The 19,060-nt window shown below is 42.1% G+C and overlaps 1 protein-coding gene across 1 annotated transcript in view; it reads right to left on the reverse strand.

Annotated features, from left to right (window-relative positions):
- The window catches only part of TPO (thyroid peroxidase), a 297,193-nt gene that overhangs the window by 100,498 nt on the left and 177,635 nt on the right, over positions 1 to 19,060 (reverse strand). Inside the window, 1 exon segment of the mRNA XM_040429901.1 lies at positions 10,853 to 11,111. Coding sequence (XP_040285835.1) covers positions 10,853 to 11,111 — 259 coding nt within the window.

The raw sequence follows: 19,060 nt of genomic DNA on the forward strand, positions 1-19,060 counted from the left end.
GGCCACTCTGCTCTCAATGTACAATAGTGACAGGTTGCAAAGGCAACCAGAATCCAAAGATGGCATCAGGTCTTGCAGGGTATTTATTGGGGAATCATGCCATTGATTTCCTGTTGATTGTGGTTCTTTTCCTGTCCTAGTTCCCTGTGCTGTTGTTCCTGATTTGAATACTGATTTTCCATGCCCTGGCCTCGGCTTTGTCCTTGGATATTGCATTGCTCCTTGGATTGTTTTTTTCCGGTGCTTGTTGTTCTTCTCAGGCCCCAATTAGTATTCTACAGACCCACTAAATATTTATAATGGAAATGTCATTATTTCACATTTTAACCCTTTTCCGACCATTGTCATATATGTATGGCGAAAGTTGCGTCTTTAAAGGGACACTGACAGGGCCAAAAAGCATAATAAGGTATATATATGACCGTACAGGTCTTATAAAGTGTATAAGAATCATGTAAGTATCCCCCCTGTCCACCTTATAACTACAGTAATGTGAAGTTTTATAACCTGCTGGAATCGGGTTCAATCTGCCCAAGGGGCGGTGTTTCACCTCAGCTTGCGCCCAGCCAGCCTCGCCACAACTGCCGTTTGAAGCGCCGCCCAGCTCAATATTCACTTTGCTGGGCGGCGCTGGGCGGCTACTAGTGTCCCCGGCTATCTTCAGCGCATGCGCCCGGCACCCTCACTGGCCGGGATCGCATCGCGCCTGCGCACAGTCTCATTCTCAGAGGCAGCCTCTGAGAATGAGACTGTGCGCTGGCGCGATGCGATCCCGGCCAGTGAGGGTGCCGGGCGCATGCGCTGAAGATAGCCGGGGACACTAGTAGCCGCCCAGCGAAGTGAATATTGATGAGCTGGGCGGCGCTTCAAACGGCAGTTGTGGCGAGGCTGGCTGGGCGCAAGCTGAGGTGAAACACCGCCCCTTGGGCAGATTGAACCCGATTCCAGCAGGTTATAAAACTTCACATTACTGTAGTTATAAGGTGGACAGGGGGGATACTTACATGATTCTTATACACTTTATAAGACCTGTACGGTCATATATATACCTTAATATGCTTTTTGGCCCTGTCAGTGTCCCTTTAAAGATGAGCGCAACAGGTGCCACAGCAGGTTTGATCCGGGGAGCCATTCATTGTCTTTGATAGCGTATGTCTCTGTGATAACCCATGCCATTGCAGTTGTAGATCCTATGATAGAACATTATTTTTTACTTATTTATTTACTAGTTTGATAAATCAATGTGTCATCTATTTCCAGACCAATGGATTTCTGTAAATGTCTGGCAGGTCCACGTGTAATTCTGTAAGGATGTTTCTGAACATCCTTGTTGTGCTTGCATGCAGATCATGCAGCTGCAGTAATAGAGAGCCATCTACAGCCCATAGAGAAGTCAGAGATGGTTTATTACTAGAGATGAGTGAAGTTTTCAAAAATTCGATTCGGAAGCTTTGCAGAATTTCGCTAAGAAATTTTTTTTTTTTTTTTTAATGAATTAATTTGTCTTGAATCGAGATAAAATCAAATCTATCCTGGCCTGCAGTTAAATTGCAGGGAGAGTGTATGTTAGTGTACATCAGTGTGCATGCAACATGCATAGCTAATCAACATGCGTAGCAAAACAGTTTGTGTCAGACTGACAGGCAAGTCATTTATACTAATGTATGCAGGCCACCATGTTTTTTTAATCCATGTGGTGGCAGTGCGAACACATGCTTTTGAATAGTTTGTTAGCTGTAGAATGATTGTGCGTCACTATTAGGCTTAGTTCACACTTCATTTATTTGGTCAGTAATTCTCATTATTTGTTGTCAGCCAAAAGTGGGTGCAGGTCAGACCCTCAGAACAGGTGCAGATCTATTCATGATACCTAATCCAAAAGTAGGCTTGGCTCATGAATTGGGCTCACAGAAACTGATAGACGTAACTGACCAAATAACTGAAGTGCGAACTCAGCCTCACAGATCAATGTTAGCGTCAGGTTTAATTTATCAGCATGGACTGAACCTTGCAGTGGCCTAAGATCCAACTAGTGGCCCTGTGACAGAGTAATGAGGGGGTCAGCAGTAAGGCTATGTTGACATCACTTTTTATTTTTCCCTTCTTCTGAAAGCGGATCCTGTGTTTTCAGCATCCTCCCTCATACGGTCAGTATTTGGTCATCATTTGATCAGTATTTGTAAGGCAAAAACAGGAGTGGATCCAAAACACAGATAAAATGTGATGGAAATATTTGCATCTGTTCTGTGTTTTGGACCCGCTCCTGCTTTTGGCTTACAAATCATAATCAAATCCTGATGCAAAATACTGACCGTGTCATAGAGGCCTCATGCTCAATTTGCATGTGTTTTGGCCATTTGAGTCTGATATCAGCTTTATTCAGATGGAAAAGAAGTCCTGCATTGTCAGTATTTGGTCAGTTTTTTTCCCATCAGTATTTGGTTAGTTTTGGTAAGGCAAAAACAGGAGTGGGTCCAAAATAGAGATAGAATATAATGGGAATATTTCACACAAGTCTCTTGTGTTTTTGACCCACTCCTGTTTTTGGCTTCCAAATCATGATCAAATCCTGATGCAAAATACTGACCTTGTGATAGAGGTCTTAAGGATGCTCCAAAGACAGGATACATTTCTTTATTTTTATTTTTCTGTTCTTCTGACACATCAGAAGAATGGAAAAATAAATGAAAATAAATGATGATGTGAACACCGCCAAGCAGTGACACTAGTGACCCCGTAACAGATTAGTGAGGGTGGCAACAGCATGCAGAGTCACAATAGTGGCCCCGCAACAGACGATTCAAGTTTGGCTGCCAAATAGTCCAGGGGATCTTGGATCTTAGGTGACAGGGTACAGTCTAAGTATGCTACCACCTGCTGGTTCAAATTCTGCTCCATGTCCTGCTGCTGCTGGGAAGTTTCTTCAGTAGGCGGCTGAAGAAAAATCAAAGACTCAAGACTTAAGTTGCTGCTGATGGAGCTGGTGCTGATCCTGTACACCCCTCCTACAGTCATAGCAGTGAGCTCGAGCTCAGAGTGTCCCCTCAGTTAGACCTTCATGAGGATGGACGATGATGTACGTAGGCAGCGACCAACTGATTACAAAGGATGTGCCGATAGTAGTTGCGTTTTTCATCCCTGTCTGAAGATGTAAAATAGGCCCCTATTTTGGACCAGTAGCAACAGTCAAATATTGTGGAGAACCAGAAGTCATCTCTCTGCCGAATGGTGATAATGCAGCTGTCACCACGCAAGCATCTTCGCATGTATCTGGCCATTTGCGCAAGGGACTCGTGCCTCCATCTCCACTGTATACTGCCATGGTCTGTTTGGGTCATCTGTGTCATCTTCGTCGTCGCCCTCTAACTCCTCATGCTTCTCCTGCTCCTCTGCTGTCGCTTGGGCAGATAAACGACCTAGCTGTGTATAGAATATCTGGACCGGAGAAAGTGGCAGATGTCTCCTGCACATCTTGGTCAGTAGCTGCTGACTGTCTTCCAGTAGCTCGTCCTCGCTATATAGTGGAGCTGAGCCCACAGCATATAATACTTGTCTGGCTGAGGGAACAGAAAAGGACAAAGGCAGGTTGAGGACAGGTGAGGGCACAGGGCCATGCCAACTAAGGGCTCTTTCACACGAGCGGATGCATTGCGTGTAATCCGCTGCGTGAAAGACAGCACAGCCCCACTCTGCACAGCAGAGACATGGAGCATTAACATGATTGATAATGCTCCGTGCCTCTCTGTGACCTTTTTACTACAAAATCACAGTGAGATAAAGTTGTCACCGTGATTTTGTAGTAAAAAGATCACAGAGAGGCACAGAGCATTATCAATCATTTTAATTCTCCACGTCTCTGTTGTCCAGAGCGGGGCTTAGCTGTCTTTCATGCAGCAGATACCACGCACGGCATCCGCTTGTGTGAAAGAGCCCTAAGGGTTGTGCTTGACGAACCCACCGACTTGGCTGGGGGTGTCTGATGTCACTTGGGACGAAGTGGATGACCGAGTCAAGACACAACCACTAGATGACACCAGGAGCTCAGGCCTCTTCCTGTGACTCCTGCTGCCACGCCCCCATACTATGCTGTGACCTTTGCCTGTGCCAAAAACATTTAGGCCTCTGCCACTCCCCTGTGCAGGGCCTGGCACTTCTCTGTCTGTCATAGTTACTATGTTACTATGTGACATACTGTTAGATCAAATAAATAAATAAAAAGGAAATTAAAACACCCCAAAAAAGTCTGTAATTTTCTCGCTTCACCACACAACAGCTAATAAGCCCTTTTTTTTTCACTAATACACGCCAAAAAGGGCTTTAGAACATATAACTGCACCGCTGAACGGCAAATAGGCCCTTATTTTTTTCCACTTATACATGCCACAAAAGGCTTTAGAACATATAACTGCACCGCTGAACGGCAAATAATACAGTATATATTTTTTGCCACTAATACATGCCAAAAAGGGCTTTAGAACAGATAACTGCACCGCTGAACTCCAAATAAAATATACTGGTATTTTTTTGCCACTAATACACGGCAAAAAGGGATTTAGAACATATAACTGCACCGCTGAATGGCAAATAATATATATTTTTGTGCCACTAATACACGACAAAAAGGGCTGTAATTTTCTCACTTACAAACACGACGGCTAATAAGCCCTTTTTTCCCCCACTAACACAAGCCAAAAAATGCTTTAAAACATAGGGCAAATAATACGTATACATATTTCCTTGTACTAAACCCTGTTAATGGCTGTATCAAACAGCACTTGCACCCCAATAACAAGAGCGGTTTGCTGGAATTACAGAGCTGTATAATGGCAATTTGGATCCGCAGTCAGCGCAGCAAGGTGTAATAGGATTGTTCCTATTACCCAGGCTGTAACCTCCCCTACTGAACCCTGTTCTGGTTCAATACTGTGGATTGATTCCTCCCTATCCTTTCCTTGAACTTCTATACAGCAAAATAAAAGTTTTTAAGCCTTTTCTACCACTGTCCCTAGCGACTGCCGACGTCTCTGCCTACACTAAGTACACTGGAAAATGGCTGAATCCAAGATGGCTGAGGCTATTTATAGGGCTATGACCAGTGTTCCCTCTAAGCCTTCGCAGCTGCTGAGCGGGGTCGGCTCAGAGCTGGGCACAGCGCCATCAAATGTGGGCGATAGGAAAACCTAAGATAATTGTCACTTCAAAGAGCATACAAACCTCTGCGCCATCCCATACAATACAGTATAACCCCTGCACCATCCCGTACAATATACAGTATAACCCCTGCACCATCCCGTACAATATACAGTATAGTCCTCTCTGTTATCACTGGACATTGCTCTCCATATATAACCCATACAGGGAAAAAAAATCTTTGTTCCAGAGAACTTACATAGAAAAACTAATAACCAAGAGGCTAAACAAAACCCAGTTTCTGACCCTTATGTTAAAACATAACTTTCATTTGATTGCTTTAATACCTAAAGGAAAAAAATAATTAAAAAAAAAGCTGCTGTTTCTCTAGATGACCTTATGTTGATAGTAGTGGTAATAGAGTCTCAAGGGTCTATAAAAGCAGCTACACTATTTTTTACAAAGCATTGAAACTCTATTAACACTACTATCAACATAAGGTCATCTAGAGAAACCGTAGGTTTTTATTTATTTTTTCTTTCTCTTTAGGTGTTAAAACATAACTTTAATTAGATTGCTCTAACACCTAAATGGGAAAAATAAGAATTTTAAAAACCTGCTTTTTCGTCTAGATGACCTTATGTTAATAGTTAATAGTAGTGTTAATAGAGTCCCAAAGGTCTGTAAAAATAGTGTAGCTGCTTTTATAGACCATTGAGACTCTATTACCACTACCATAAACATAAGGTCATCTAGAGAAACAGCAGGTTTTTAAAATAATTTGGGGGATCTGTGGATGACACATTGTTATGGGGGACCTGTGGATAACACACACTGTTATGGGGGACATTATACAGGGGTAATATAACTGAGGGGTATCAGGTAAATTATACAGGGGGTAATATAACTAAGGGGTATCAGGGTACACTATACAGGGGTAATATAAGTTATATTACCCCTGTATAATAATGTCCCCTGATACCCCTTAGTTATATTACCCCTGTATAATAATGTACACTGATACCCCTTAGTTATATTACCCCGCCCTGTATATTTTAACCTGATACCCCTCAGTTATATTATATAACTGAGGGGTATCAGGGTACATTATACAGGGGGTAATATAACTAAGGGGTATCAGGGTACATTATACAGGGGGTAATATAACTAAGGGGTATCAGGGTACACTATACAGGGGTAATATAACTGAGGAGGGCTATCAAGGACATTATACAGGGGTAATATAAGTTATATTACCTCTGTATAATGTCCCCTGATAGCCCTCCTAAGTTATATTACCCCTGTATAATAATGTCCCCTGATACCCCTTAGTTATATTACCCCTGTATAATAATGTACACTGATACCCCTTAGTTATATTACCCCGCCCTGTATAATTTAACCTGATACCCCTCAGTTATATTATATAACTGAGGGGTATCAGGGTACATTATACAGGGGTATTATAACTAAGGGGTATCTATCAGGGTACATTATACAGGGGTAATATAAGTGAGGAGGGCTATCAGGGACATAATACAGGGGTGAGGGGTAAGATAAGTTATATTACCCCTGTATAATGTCTGATAGTAGCCTAGCCCTCCTCAGTTATATTACCCCTCATGTACCCTGATACCCCTAGTTATATTACCCCCTGTATAATTTACCCTGATACCCCTCAGATATATTATATAACTGAGGGGTATCAGGGTAATACAGGGGACAACAGAGGATTCGTAACACTGTGGGACAGGGGTGGGTTCATACTTCTTTTTTTATATGCCCTCACCTTACCATCACCAGCTAGCAGGCGGCCAGGCGCGCAGGGTACTCAGATGCAGCGTAGCGTAGCGTAGCGTGACGTGACGTGACGTGACGTCACGTGAACTCAGCCTGCGCCGCACAGCACGCACTCCCTCTCTGCCTCCGGCCGGTCCAAAACTCCGCCCCCCTATTTGAATACTAGCCACCGCCCACCGGCAGCCCACAGTCAGGTATTGTAAATGAACTGACCGTGCGGCGGGCGGCGTCAGCCAGCAAAACAGACAGGGGAATCAGCTGGGGGCCGGCACAGCTGAGTGAGCGGGCGTTATAAAATTGTGAGCGGGGCCACAAAAATTGCTGCGCGGCCGCCCACCCGCGCAGCTTAGAGGGAACACTGGCTATGACATAACAGGACTGGCTGTTTATTGGCTGCATGCATGGCATTGTGGGTGATCCCTCGTTCCCAGAGTTCCTTGCTCCATGTCCTCACACTTGCAGCAGCCATTTTAGGAAAAAATGCGATTCGTTATGTGAGGCAGTGACAGGCCTCATAGCTGTTGGGGGAGATATATGTCAGGGTATTTCTGTATCTTCCCCACAATCACCATGCCTGAAGTAAGACCAGGTGCCGTAATCACCTGGGGATAAAGTAATCCCCAGCGAGAGAGGGGGGGGGGGTGATTCTGAGACAGAGTTCTGCTGAGGCTCTGTGTGTGTGGTCTCAGTCAGAGAAGCGGAGAGGCCACAAGGCTTGGAATAGCCTGAAGTTTGGGGGACCAAGCACCGCCTGCGTAAGAGGGTCGGACGGACAGAGTCAGGCGGACTTCTGAGCCGTAGTTCCCCAGACATACTGGTTTTGCTACAGCCTGCAGGCTGATGGAAGATTGGCTGAGAAAGGCGCATCTGAGATGGAGTGTGAACAATCTTATGTAGGTCAGTCAGGGAGATACGTTTTATGTATTAGTTAGAGCCTAGCCGGGCAAGTGTTTATTATTTGGTGTGGATGTCACACGTGGTTAGACAAGCTGCGACTTCATTACCTGTATTGGCAGAAGTATCCTGAATGAAGCACGAGTTTGGACATTCAAACCCTTGTCTGGTGAAGCAAACGATCCCTTACAGTTACCACTAAGCGGGAGGAAATTCGGATTCTGTGCAAAATTCGGATCAAATTCGGATCAAATTCCACTTTGTCAACTTTGATTCGCTCATCTCTAGTGACCACCAATAATCTATTTTCTTTATTTTTTTTACGGCAGTTCCTAAGGGATCTTAAGCTTGGCCGGAGTCTTTTTACTGCAGCCTACTCTAAGCTCTGCACGGGTCACCTGTGCAGTGGAGATTGGGGGCATGGCTGTAACGTGTGAGCCACACTCCTGCCCTAACTGCCCAGACTGGCAGGAGCATTAATTCTGGATTTTCCACCCCTTAAATGGCATGGACAATAGCGCCAGCTGCATGCAAGCAGTTACAGAGGAAGCAGACTCCCTGTCTCCTATCGGTACCCCGTAAATAAGATTGCAGGGTGCTGATGTCGGTGCATGCAGGCCAGGGCGTAGTAAAGGCCCCAGGCCTTCCTTTAGCATGTCACAGAAGGCTGCACCTCTGTGGCGCAGCCTGCTGGTGAATGTCGGTATAGCACTGACATTAAAATACATTTCAGTACAGTAATAATGCAATGTATTTTAGAAGAGATCAAAAGATTGCCTATTATAGTCCACTTTTGTGGTACTATTAAATGGTTAAAAAAAAGTTTAAAAAAAATGTAAATAAAAAAATTCCAAGTAAAACACCTTTTTTCCATCTGAAAAAAAACCCACTATAAGTAATTTAAGCAGGGAGGAATCATGACTTCAGATGGAAAAAAAGACGAATATTCTAAAAAACAAATATATTCGATATAGTGCTATATATTTGTTTTTCGAATATTCGTAATATTCTAAAACAAGAATATATAGCAATATAGCGAATATTCGAAAAAAACAGAATGTAGAACAATTTAGCTAATATAGTGCTATGTTTTTTTTAACAGTTGTAATTTTTTTCCAATCTGAACTTCAGATGAGAAAAGAATTGCAACTATTAGACAAAGAAGATTATAGCACTATATTAGCTAATTTCTTTTCGAATATTCGCTATATTGCTATATATTTTTGTTTTTGAATATTACGAATATTCTAAAAAACTAATATATTTGTTTTCTAGAATATTCGTCTTTTTTTTGTTTTATCTGTACAGTTGTTCCACTTTGGCATACTCCTCCCCGACAAGCGACCCCGTCACCATGGGAATGCCTGGGGGTTAGAATATACCATCGGATCTGAGTTTTCACGATCTCATTGATTCTCATTACGAAAATTTGCATTATGAAAATTCGCAATCAACACTACTCCTAACGAATATTCGAATTCGCAAATATTCGATGAATATTCTACAAAATATTCGCAAAATATCGCAAATTCGAATATGACCCCTGCCGCTCATCACTAGTTATTATATGGGGAATGAAAGTATTTACTAAAACAGACATGTTGGGAGGGGTTACAAATCTTCTTTAATGGGGGACAGGAACTGGTGTGAGTGATGACAATCTGCACAGAGCTGTGGAATATGTTGGCGCTATAAAAATCAATAAAGTAGATAAGGCTATGCTGACTTCTGCATTATTCTACTCAATCATAGGCGCAGAACAAGGAAAATAATGGCAGTGTAGGATCCATTACCTGATGGACACCAATGGCATCTGACACAACCCACCAAAATATAGATGTGAACACAATCTAGTTATTGCGGCATGTGGTTATTTGTTTTTGCTTTTGTACAAAAAACAAACAAACAAAACATGAATGTAACAATATTAACTGCACATTTATCCATTTTACTTACTAATTAATTATTATAATTTGTAATTATGTTTTAATAGACGAGATAGAAACATTTATTCATTAGAATTATAATACAGCAAAGTTGTAATATTGAAAAAAATGTGTTGTATTTAGCCATTTTATCATATTAAATTCATCAAGCTAAATGGAAAAATGTAATAAAATTTGCAGTCTGATGTTTTCATAAAACAGCATTTTTATAGATATAAGCTCTTTATTTTATGGAGGTGTTTTCTATTAAAAAGAAAATAGAGGCACTTATGTTATTGTAGTTTATGGAGTGATGATGACCAGTACCACAGTTTCTTCATCTGTTTTTACTGGAGCCTTACCAGGCAGAACACCTTATCCCAGACTTCACCACTGATGATCTTAAAAATGGCCTGAAACGATCTTAAAAATCCTACATATGTCTCCACGGGGAGAGGAGAACTAAGCTACAAAATTACTGTTTGTGATGATCCAAGGCTAACTTTACCACACAATTGCCCTCAGCCAGTGAAGGAGCATGATATTGTATTTCAATCACCCACTGGCCAATCATCAATTTGCACTGAGAATGACCCATGTTAACCCAGTAAAACTCTGACCCACTCAAATTTGTGCTGGCTATTCCGGAATAGTGGGGTCTAAAAGATTCCTTTATATTCAGCCTTTAACTTTGTATCCCTATACAAGGATCTGGTCTTTACCAGGGAATTGCCAGATCATGGCAGAGCATAATAATATCAGAGGTGTAGTGATTAACCAGGTTAAAGTCAGCAACAGTTAGTCAGCAATGGTTATGAGGATGTGGAGAGAGTGGGATGAGACAGCAGGTATAAGGTGGAAGTCCAAGGGTTAAACACATGCATTGTCAAAGACAAAACCAGCAACATGTGTCGGTAGTACAGGAGGCATAGTTAGCAACAGGAGTCAGCAGTAAAGGAAGAACAGTCAGCAACGGGTACCCATTGCCTTGGCATTCTAAATGAGAATGTTGGAGCTTCTAGGTCATAGGAGAGGCAGGCACTATTGGTTGCCTAGCAGTGCAAAATATAAAATGTTTAATGTTTATTAAAGCTGTGAATTACCTTCTTTTATTATCCTCCAGGGGCGGAAAAATACTTCATTCAGTAGAAGACTTGGGTACTGTGGGTGTTCTCTGTACTGAGAATCTAATCTGTGCACAACTGGAGGAATAGTGGCATGGCCAAAACGAAAAGCTGCTGTAGAAAATATATTAGAAATTGAGGGATTGATGTTTTCATTGTATCCTTGGTAACTGCCAATATATTTTTGAAAAGCTGAGAGACCCAGAATTTTGGGAATGTAATCTCGCATGGTGATGACCTAAAAAAACATAAAATGCAGTATATACTTGAAATGTTATTTTCAAACACCAGTCAATTCAATTCATTTTCTTTTTCACACTATTTCCACCTACAGGTATGTCTATTTTTAACCTTTAAGAACACATAAATATAGAATTATCTATCTTCAGATAGAAGAGCACACAGTATTGAAATTAGGCTTCAGACTCTATTTGAAAGGCCTCGCTCTCCATTCACGACAAGGCCCCATTCTTGATATAGGAGGGGGACTGAGATGTGGGACCAACGTCTATCAGACATTTATGGCATATCTAATCAATATGCCATAAATGTCCTAAGTGGGATAATACCTTAAAAGGAGTTGCTCCATCAGGACTGCCTCTGTCCATTTGCCCTATTAGGCTCGGGAGGTGACATCCCCTCTTTTAGAGATCCACTTGGGCTGTACATGTACCACTATAAAAGCTGAAATATACAGCTGACTGCACCTTGAAAATCAGCAGTTTGTTGGCGGTCTCTGAAGCCATGGTGGATATCAAATGAAAGAGTTTGGATTTGATGAGATAAGCCCTCAAAGGGAATTTCAACCTGGTATGTGCTGAGTGTCGGGATGTTTAGGTGGGGTCAACAAGCCACTTTTTCTTGGTTAGGTTATTTAAATACAGAGCTAGGGCAGTAACCTAGACCTTCTCCTCAAGTGATAGAAAGCTTAGCTACAGCTCTGCCCCTTGATCCCCCAAAACCATGGTGAATGTTTAGGAACTTTCAAAATAGATGCTTGTAATGCAACTTTTCCAGCAAGTAGAACACTCAATAGAACGATTTGCATGTTTGCATGATTGAATGCCTAATCTAGCACATCTAAGTAAATATTTGTTTATGGATCATCATAATATTTAGTAGTACTGGTGTAAAACAGTATAACCAAATTAATCACAATGCAACCTCTATTATCATTAAAGGGGCTTTCTGAGACTTTAATACTGATGACTTATCCTCAGGATCTGATTGGTGGGAGTCTGACACCAGGGACATCTGCCGATTAGCTGATTGAAAAGGGAGCGGCGCTCGCAGTATTGCTGCAGCCTTTACACAGTTTTCCCTAGGCAAGTGATGACACATTCATTGGTCACATGGCCTATGCGCAGCTCAGCCCTATTCAAGTGAGTGGGGCTGAACGTGATACCAAGCACAGCCAGTATACAATGTACGATGCTGTGCTTGGTAAGCATGCGGAAGGCCATGACGCTCACAGGAGAGCTGGTGCCTTCTCAAACAGCTGATTGGTGGGGGTTCCACGGTGTTGAACCCCCACTGATCAGATATTGATGTGCTATGCAGAAGAGAGGTCATCAGTATTAAAGTCTTGGAAAACACTTTTAAAGTGTGGACTGATTATCAATGAGAATTGCCGCATTAAACTTCTGTCAAATGATCCTTAGCATCAGAGTACAAATAACATTTGTACTGTCTTCCCTTCACTAACTATTGCATAGTTTGTTAATGTGTGTGTTCATATGTGTGCCTTCAGCACCATCTAGTGACCTTTAGCTGTAAGTGCATCTTCTGCCTTGTTAAACTATGCATATTCATTAGGTCACCTGACTTCCTGCTCACAGTGCTTTCTGGGAAAGAGACAGGCACCCACTTCCTTTTTTCCCTTCACCCCATGGAAGGAGCAGCTGCACATTGTGTGTCTCTTACTAAAGTATCGTTGGTAAGGGATTAATTAAAGTTTTTGCATAAGTTTTGTGTATATTGTGCTGTATATTCAGTTCTTGAATGTTCATTTTCTTATAGTTTACCTTATCTACTGCCGGTTAATAAAACCACAGACTACAGAAAGAAGTCTCATCTTGTTAACTAGTAGAATGGTGATATCTGCCTCTTGAGCTGCATATAGACCCCGGGGGTACATGTTGTGATAACAGGACAACATTGAATGCTGAAAATAAAAAAACCCACAGAGATACAATTTCTAGGACATTGGACATGCATTTTACAGCAATTTCATGATTTGGGTGCATTAGCAGAAATACAATTTAGAGTGTAAGAATTACTCAGCCAGACTGAATATCATCTGCGTTTCATTGCAATAAGGGTACGGCCATACAGTCAGGTTTCCTGATGCCGTTTTGGAAACCAAAACCAGGTGTGTATCATAAAAAGAAAGAAAGCATAAATAACAGATACTACTTCTCCTCATTTTTGAATGCACTGCTGGTTTTGGTATCACTGAAGTGAGAGGTGCTAAAATATCAAACTTTATTAGATACTAAATAAAATAAATAAATACTAAATAAAAAGAAGTGTGTAGAAAAACCTCACAAAGATGCAAAAAAAGGGCAAAGATAAATAAACAAAGTGGTGCTTGCAGGCTGGATGGCTTACAAGATGAACAGAAGACTAAGACCATATATATCATGTCTATTTGTATGAATTACCAAGCCATAAAAATAACGGTGTTGCCATACAAGCGCCACATGGGCAGCACAGTCAAATAATAATGGTGGGTGACCAAATTATCAACTGACTGGTTAAGTCAGGTGAGAACGGTGCAAGCCCAAAAGTTAATGTTAGGTAGTACTTAAGACAAAGTACAGGGGAAAGAGGGGGAATAGGGAAGGAGAAAGGGTTTGTATATATAGTAGGTGTCCCACTAACGCTGCAGTCCGTGCAGCTGGAGGGCACTAAACCCAAACTCAATTGGTATCAGTAGGGTTACCAGTCACATGGTTATAGTGGCTGACCCTAAATATCCAACACCCCAAAACCTAACTACCTGACCTATAACTAGCTAGAACTCCCACACATTGTGTCTAAACAAGGCTCAACGCATTTTTTCATAAAGATTCATCAGGAGTAGGGTTGAGCAAACCCGAACTGTAAAGTTCGGGTTCGTACCGAACTTAAGGATTTTTGGACCTCGGACCCGAACATTTCCGTAAAAGTTTGGGTTCGGTGCTTTCCCGGAGCTTTTTGAAAGGCTGCACAGCAGCCAATCAACAAGCGTCATACTACTTGCCCCAAGAGGCCATCACAGCCATGCCTACTAATGGCATGGCTGTGATTGGCCAGAGCAGCATGTGACCCAGGCTCTATATAAGCTTGGGTCACGTAGCGCTGCACGTCACTCTGCTGTTACAAGTGTAGGGAGAGGATTCTGCTGGACTTGTGATTTCAGGGAGAGAATAGGAGAGAATCTAACTCAGCGATCTACAGACAAATAGTTGTGTGGGTGCAGGGCACAATCGTTTTACCCTACTCTGAGCTCATTGACCAAAAAATACAAACTTTTAGAATTCTGTTAGTTAGGTGGGTGGCGGCGGCCATTTTATGCATGCTCAGTGCACCAGCACTGCATCTAAGCTTTTGGGACATTGCAAATCACCATTTTTGGGGGGCAAACTACAACATCTGGATTAGTCAGTGTGCAATTTAAGGTAGAAATACACCTATCATTTTCTGGGGTTTTAAAACACACTTTTTTTTTTTTTTCAAAAAACAATATTTTCCAGATCTGCAAGTGTTAAATTCAAGTTTAATATATACAGCTTTCATATTCTGTTAGCAAAAAAAGACTTTTTTTTGGCAATCTACAACATCTGGATTAGTCAGTGTGCAATTTAAAGAGGACCTTTCACTGATTCTTACCCTATGAACTAAGTATACAGACATGTGGAGCGGCGCCCGGGGATCTCACTGCACTTACTATTATCCCCGGGCGCCGCTCCGTTCTCCTGCTATGCCCTCCGGTATCTCCGTTCCCTAAGTTATAGTAGGCGGAGTCTGCCCTAGCGCTGGTCAATTGCATTGCAGAGCTCACAGCCTGGGAGAAAATAACCTCCCAGGCTGTGAGCTCTGCGCTGCGATTGGCCAGCGCTAGGGCAGACTCCGCCTACCATAACTTAGGGACTGGTATCTCCGCCTACTATAACTTAGTGAGCGGAGATACCGGAGGACATAGCAGGAGAACGGAGTGGCGCCCGGGGATAATAGTAAGTGCAGTGAGATCCCCGGGCGCCGCTCTACATATCTGTATACTTAGTTCATAGGGTAAGAATCGGTGAAAGGTCCTCTTTAAGGTAGAAATAGACCCATCATTTTCTGGGGTTTGAAAAACACTATTTTTTTTTCAAAAAACTGTATTTTCCAGATCTGCAAGTGTTAAATTTAAGTTTAATATATACAGCTTTCATATTATGTTAGCAAAAAAAGACTTTTTTGGCAATCTACAACATCTGTATTAGTCAGTGTGCAATTTAAGGTAGAAATACACCCATCATTTTCTAGGGTTTGAAAAACACACTCTTGACAAAAAACAGTATTTTCAGGCCTTGCAGCATCAGCACGTGTGAAATTACAGGCTTATATACTGCTGTCAAATTCAGTTTTTAAACAAACACTCATTTGGGCACAAAAAATTTAGTTGGCAGCCTTTGATGCAGATGTCATTGTGAGATACACCCTTAATTCATTTGGGTTACATTCAGAGATTATAAATACCGCCATTTGGTGCACCAATATTGAATTCAGGCCTACACTGGTTCAGGCCCTGTGAGATACCCCCTCTACATACAGGGGTTTGAATTAGGCATTTGAAATACAGCCATTTGAAATACAGCCATTTTGTGCAAAGATATATTTACTTCAGGCCTACACTGGTTCAGACCGTGTGAGATACCCCCCTACATACCGGGGTTTGAATCAGGCATTTGAAATACAGCCATTTGAAATGCAGCCATTTTGTGCAAAGATATATTTACTGCAGGCCGACAGAGGTTCAGGCCCTCTGAGATACTACCTCTACATGCAGGGGTTTGAATTAGGCATTTGAAATACAGCCATTTTGTGCAAAGATATATTTACTGCAGGCCTACAGAGGTTCAGGCCTTCTGAGATACTCCCTCTACATACAGGGGTTTGAATTAGGCATTTGAAATACAGCCATTGGAAATACAGCCTTTTTGTGCAAAGATATATTTACTTCAGGCCTAGAGAGGTTCAGGCCCTCTGAGATACCACCTCTACATACAGGGGTTTGAATTAGGCATTTGTAATACAGCAATTTGAAATACAGCCATTTTGTGCAAAGATATATTTACTTCAGGCCTACACTGGTTCAGACCGTGTGAGATACCACCTCTACATACAGGGGTTTGAATCAGGCATTTGAAATGCAGCCATTTGAAATACAGCCATTTTGTGCAAAGATATATTTACTTCAGGCCTACAGAGGTTCAGGCCCTGTGAGATACCACCTTTACATACAGGGGTTTGAATTAGGCATTTGAAATACAGCAATTTGAAATACAGCCATTTTGTGCAAATAAATCTTTAATTGAGGCGTAGTCTGGTTCAGGCCGTGTGAGATACAATCTTTACATACTGTTGTTCTTTTCTACTATTAATTAAACACCCATTTAGGGCAAGATCCTAAATTCAAAAAATATGAGGAGAGCGTCAAATAAGGGACGTGGCCCAGGTCGTGGTGCTTCTGGTGGAGCTCCTGTTGCAGGGAGAGGATGTGGTCGATCTGTGCCAGCTACACGCACAAGTGAAACCCCTTCCTCAGGTGCGAGTAGGCGACAAAACCTGCAGCGGTATTTGGTCGGGCCTAATGCTGCTCTACGAATGGTGAGGCCTGAACAAGTACAGGCGATAGTACAGGGTGGGCCATTTATATGGATACACCTTAATAAAATGGGAATGGTTGGTGATATTAACTTCCTACCAGGGCCTAACAGTAGCCATTTGGCTCCAGGAGAAGTATATAGTGGGCTCAGCATGCATGTTGGCACTTGCATCCCTGGATCCGATGAAAGCTGTAACGGCACCGGACGGGGTTAAAAGCAGAGTGTGCCTGGCGTTCATGCTGTACCTGCACTCCCTGGACTTTGTGTGGCTGTCATGGCCCATAAACAGGTAGGAACTAGTGTTAGGGACCACTCATAGAGGCGACCTTGACGTGGTGAGTGGCTTATTATGCTTTGGCCAAAATGTACACCAATGCCTCATTCAACATCCAGCATGGAGGCAGGGCGGAGTGCTGGTTGCAGAGTGCTATTGCATTTGTGTCTTTTTCTTTGTATATGTATTTTGCCATAGCGATGTGCACCTGCATATAGGGTTGTGCTGATTGAATCCCCCACATTTTTTCTTTGTAGTATATATTGGAGGCGTGGCGATCTCCATGCAGTCATGCACACCTGACCAGTTAATCTGCCCTGGAGGCTGGTTTTAAAGTCAGTATAAAACTGAGTCTGCTTATATAGCACCTACCAGTAGCCATTTGGCTCCAGGAGAAGTATATAGTGGGCTCAGCATGCATGTTGGTACTTGCATCCCTGGATCCGATGAAAGCTGTAACGGCACCGGACGGGGTTAAAAGCAGAGTGTGCCTGGCGTTCATGCTGTACCTGCGCTCCCTGGACTTTGTGTAGCTGTCATGGCCCATAAACAGGTAGGAAGTAGTGTTAGGGACCACTCATAGAGGCGACCTTGACGTGGTGAGTGGCTTATTACGCTTTGGCCAAAATGTACACCAATGCCTCATTCAACATCCAGCATGGAGGCAGGGCGGAGTGCTGGTTGCAGAGTGCTATTGCATTTGTGTCTTTTTCTTTGATATTAACTTCCTGTTTGTGGCACATTAGTATATGTGAGGGGGGAAACTTTTCAAGGTGGGTGGTGACCATGGTGGCCATTTTGAAGTCGGCCATTTTGAATCCAACTTTTGTTTTTTCAATAGGAAGAGGATCATGTGACACATCAAACTTATTGGGAATTTCACAAGAAACACAATGGTGTGCTTGGTTTTAACGTAACTTTATTCTTTCATGAGTTATTTACAAGTTTCTGACCACTTATAAAATGTGTTCAATGTGCTGCCCATTGTGTTGGATTGTCAATGCAAAACTTTTCTCCCACTCTTCACACACTGATAGCAACACCGCAGGAGAAATGCTAGCACAGGATTCCAGTATCCGTAGTTTCAGGTGCTGCACATCTCGTATTGTCTGAAGGCAATCGTCTATGCTGCGAAGATACGAGATGTGCAGCACCTAAAACTACGGATACTGGAAGCCTGTGTTAGCATTTCTCCTGCAGTGTTGCTATCAGTGTGTGAAGAGTGGGAGAGGAGGGTTGCATTGACAATCCAACACAATGGGCAGCACATTGAACACATTTTATAAGTGGTCAGAAACTTGTAAATAACTCATGAAAGAATAAAGTTACGTTAAAACCAATCACCATTGTTTTTCTTGTGAAATTCCCAATAAGTTTGATGTGTCACATGACCCTCTTCCTATTGAAAAAACAAAAGTTGGATTCAAAATGGCCGACTTCAAAATGGCCGCCATGGTCACCACCCATCTTGAAAAGTTTCCCCCCTCACATATACTAATGTGCCACAAACAGGAAGTTAATATCACCAACCATTCCCATTTTATTAAGGTGTATCCATATAAATGGCCCACCCTGTACAGGGAGTGCAGAATTATTAGGGAAGTTGTATTTTTGAGGATTAATTTTATTATTGAACAACAACCATGTTCTCAATGAACCCAAAAAACTCATTAATATCAAAGCTGAATATTTTTGGAAGTAGTTTTTAGTTTGTTTTTAGTTTTAGCTATTTTAGGGGGATATCTGTGTGTGCAGGTGACTATTACTGTGCATAATTATTAGGCAACTTAACCACTTCCCATCTGGGCCCTTTGCCCCCTTCTTGACCAGGCCAAATTTTGCAAAACTGACATATCTCACTTTATGTGGTAATAACTTTGGAACACCTTTATTTATCCAAGTCATTCAGAGATTGTTTTCTCGTGACACATTGTACTTCATGATAGTCATAAATTTGAGTCAAAATATTTCACCTTTATTTATGAAAAAATCCCAAATTTACCCAAAAATTTGAAAAATTCGCAATTTTCTAAATTTCAATTTCTCTGCTTTCAAAAC

This window comes from Bufo bufo, chromosome 4 (assembly GCF_905171765.1).
Source record: "Bufo bufo chromosome 4, aBufBuf1.1, whole genome shotgun sequence".
Lineage (NCBI taxonomy): Eukaryota > Metazoa > Chordata > Amphibia > Anura > Bufonidae > Bufo > Bufo bufo.